Source organism: Pteropus alecto, unplaced genomic scaffold (genome assembly GCF_000325575.1).
Source record: "Pteropus alecto unplaced genomic scaffold, ASM32557v1 scaffold73, whole genome shotgun sequence".
Lineage (NCBI taxonomy): Eukaryota > Metazoa > Chordata > Mammalia > Chiroptera > Pteropodidae > Pteropus > Pteropus alecto.
In genome coordinates, this window is record NW_006436284.1 from 4,925,598 (window position 1) to 4,927,414 (window position 1,817).

General features: G+C 54.5%; 1 protein-coding gene across 1 annotated transcript in view; it reads left to right on the forward strand.

Moving 5' to 3' along the window:
* Positions 1–1,817, forward strand: part of SNX18 (sorting nexin 18) — a 28,485-nt gene that overhangs the window by 2,723 nt on the left and 23,945 nt on the right. The window contains exon 2 of the mRNA XM_025047220.1: positions 7–1,178. Within this exon, the coding sequence (XP_024902988.1) occupies positions 7–1,178 (1,172 nt within the window). The remainder of the gene's footprint in view (positions 1–6; positions 1,179–1,817) is intronic.

Genomic DNA, 1,817 nt, shown 5'->3' on the forward strand with positions numbered 1-1,817 from the left:
GGGCAGCGACGATGACTGGGACGACGAGTGGGACGACAGCTCCACGGTGGCGGATGAGCCAGGCGCGCTGGGCAGTAGCGCGTACCCGGACCTCGATGGCTCGTCGTCTGGGGGTGGCGGCGCGGCCGGCCGCTACCGCCTGTCCACGCGCTCCGACTTGTCACTGGGCCCCCGCGGTGGCTCGGCGCCCCCGCAGCACCATCCATCGGGGGCCAAGAGCTCAGCCACCGTGAGCCGCAACCTCAATCGCTTCTCCACCTTTGTCAAGTCGGGCGGGGAGGCCTTCGTGCTTGGCGAGGCATCAGGCTTCGTGAAGGACGGAGACAAGCTGTGCGTGGTGCTGGGGCCCTATGGCCCCGAATGGCAGGAAAACCCTTACCCCTTCCAGTGCACCATCGATGACCCCACCAAGCAGACCAAGTTCAAGGGCATGAAGAGCTACATCTCCTACAAACTGGTTCCCACGCACACGCAGGTGCCGGTACACCGGCGCTACAAGCACTTCGACTGGCTGTATGCACGCCTGGCAGAGAAGTTCCCGGTTATCTCGGTGCCCCATCTGCCCGAGAAGCAGGCCACTGGCCGCTTTGAGGAGGACTTCATCTCCAAGCGCAGGAAGGGCCTGATCTGGTGGATGAACCACATGGCCAGCCACCCGGTGCTGGCGCAGTGCGATGTCTTTCAGCACTTTCTGACTTGTCCCAGCAGCACCGATGAGAAGGCCTGGAAACAGGGCAAGAGGAAGGCGGAGAAGGATGAGATGGTGGGTGCCAACTTCTTCCTGACCCTGAGCACACCCCCTGCCGCTGCCCTCGACCTGCAAGAGGTGGAGAGCAAGATCGATGGCTTCAAGTCCTTCACCAAGAAGATGGACGACAGTGCGCTGCAGCTCAACCACACGGCCAACGAGTTTGCACGCAAGCAGGTAACGGGCTTCAAGAAGGAGTATCAGAAGGTTGGCCAGTCCTTCCGTGGCCTCAGCCAGGCCTTTGAGCTGGACCAGCAGGCCTTCTCGGCCGGCCTGAACCAGGCTATCGCTTTCACCGGAGATGCCTACGACGCCATTGGCGAGCTCTTCGCGGAGCAGCCCAGGCAGGACCTGGACCCTGTCATGGACCTGTTAGCGCTGTATCAGGGGCACCTGGCCAACTTCCCCGACATCATCCACGTTCAGAAAGGTAAAGCCTGGCCTTTTAGAGCAGATGGTATGGGATGTATTGTTCAGGATGAAAGGGATGACTTTGACAGAAATACTGTAGTCTCTTTCAGACTAATCCCCTACAGGTCTGGAAAAAAAGACAGCTAGGCCTTTTTCCCGAGTGTACGGTGGTCAGGTAGCTTCCTCAAAATATTTCCAGACAGGGAGTGGGTACTCTTCAGAGAAGGTTCTGAGAGTACTTTTTATGACAGTGCTATCATTTTGAAGTTTGAATATTGGATAATGAGTTTCTAGGATCTGTAATCTTGTGTGTAGTGTAGAATTAGAAGGGGACCCAAACCACGTTAGGCATCCATTTGAACACTACAGGGTTACTTATCCGATGGGTTTCAGGAAACGTGGAGATAATGGGGAAGAATGGATATCTGCAAATAAAGGTAAGTCAGCTTTCACTCTCCACACCTCTCAGTCTCTGCTTGGGTAGAGGAATTAGGGTCAATACTCTGAGGTACCAGCTTGGGCAGCTTAAGAACTTCCTGCACAGCCTTCTTGTTTTGCAACCTTGTACAATTTTATTTTAGGAAGTTTTAATAAAATCTGTTTAAGCTCAGTCATTTTGAGTTTGGAGTCTATTAAGACTGAAATTAATATTATTTAG